This window comes from Seriola lalandi, unplaced genomic scaffold (assembly GCF_002814215.2).
Source record: "Seriola lalandi dorsalis isolate HSWRI2012SDOR001 ecotype SW California unplaced genomic scaffold, Sedor1 jcf7180002049761, whole genome shotgun sequence".
Classification (NCBI taxonomy): domain Eukaryota; kingdom Metazoa; phylum Chordata; class Actinopteri; order Carangiformes; family Carangidae; genus Seriola; species Seriola lalandi.
In genome coordinates, this window is record NW_019520314.1 from 2,568 (window position 1) to 3,469 (window position 902).

Sequence of the window (902 nt, forward strand, 5' to 3'; positions counted from 1 at the left end):
GTGAAGGAGCTAAAGTTATTAAATAAATGCAATTTCCTGTGAATTATAGTGAAATAAAACTATAAAATATAAATGATATGTATGTGATGTAACATGTAAGTGTGTTTACTCAAAAGGTAAGGTCAATGTAAATAAACTGTAATTATATATCATCATATTAATTCTAAATTAAGTCAAAGTCAGCGTTTGTTTTTATACTGGCATCACCTCGAGATGAATCAGCTCGTTCTTGTATATTCCAACACTGATGGGATTTAAATTGAAGACCAATTGATCAATCATTTTATTTTTATTCATTTAATATTATTTATGTTTAATGTTTATTATTTATATGTTACATATTTACATTTAATTTTCTTATTTTTGAATGTTTATGACAGTTTTTACTGTCATTATCCTGCCTGATGTTTGTAAACTTAATGTTCCACAAAGAGAAGAGAAAACATGATGATAATGACGTTTTTTATTATTATGTTTTGTGTTTTTTATATTTTGTTTCTCAGGGACAATAGAGTTAAATTTTATCTCAGGTCAGAAAGACTCAGGTGTAAATGAGTTTGTGTCATGTCTCTGTTGAGCAGAGAGCCAAGTTCCCGCCGTCCCGGCCCGTGGACCACCTGATCCTGGAGAGGCAGAAACAGGACGCGGCCCGGGATGAGGTCCTGGACTTCACCAGGTACCAGCAGACCTGCGACGTCAAGAACTCGTGGCTGAAGAGTTCAGACCGTCACTTCCTGAGAGGAGCCATCGAGAGGGAAGTGAGAGCTGCTGTGAAGCAGAACGAGTCCGACATCGACGAGAGGAGACACAGGTCTGTCTGCAGAGAGTAACTGAGTACTTTTACTCTAGTACTGAACTTAACTACCCCACATTTATCTGGCTGCCATGGTAACTGGTTACTA

The 902-nt window shown here is 36.8% G+C and overlaps 1 protein-coding gene across 1 annotated transcript in view; it reads left to right on the plus strand.

Moving 5' to 3' along the window:
• The first annotated feature begins 464 nt into the window (after positions 1-464).
• LOC111648968 (cilia- and flagella-associated protein 53-like) overlaps positions 465-902 on the plus strand; it is a 4,850-nt gene continuing 4,412 nt past the window's right edge. The window contains 1 exon segment of the mRNA XM_087171773.1: positions 465-811. Within this exon segment, the coding sequence (XP_087027899.1) occupies positions 552-811 (260 nt within the window). The 5' untranslated portion in view covers positions 465-551.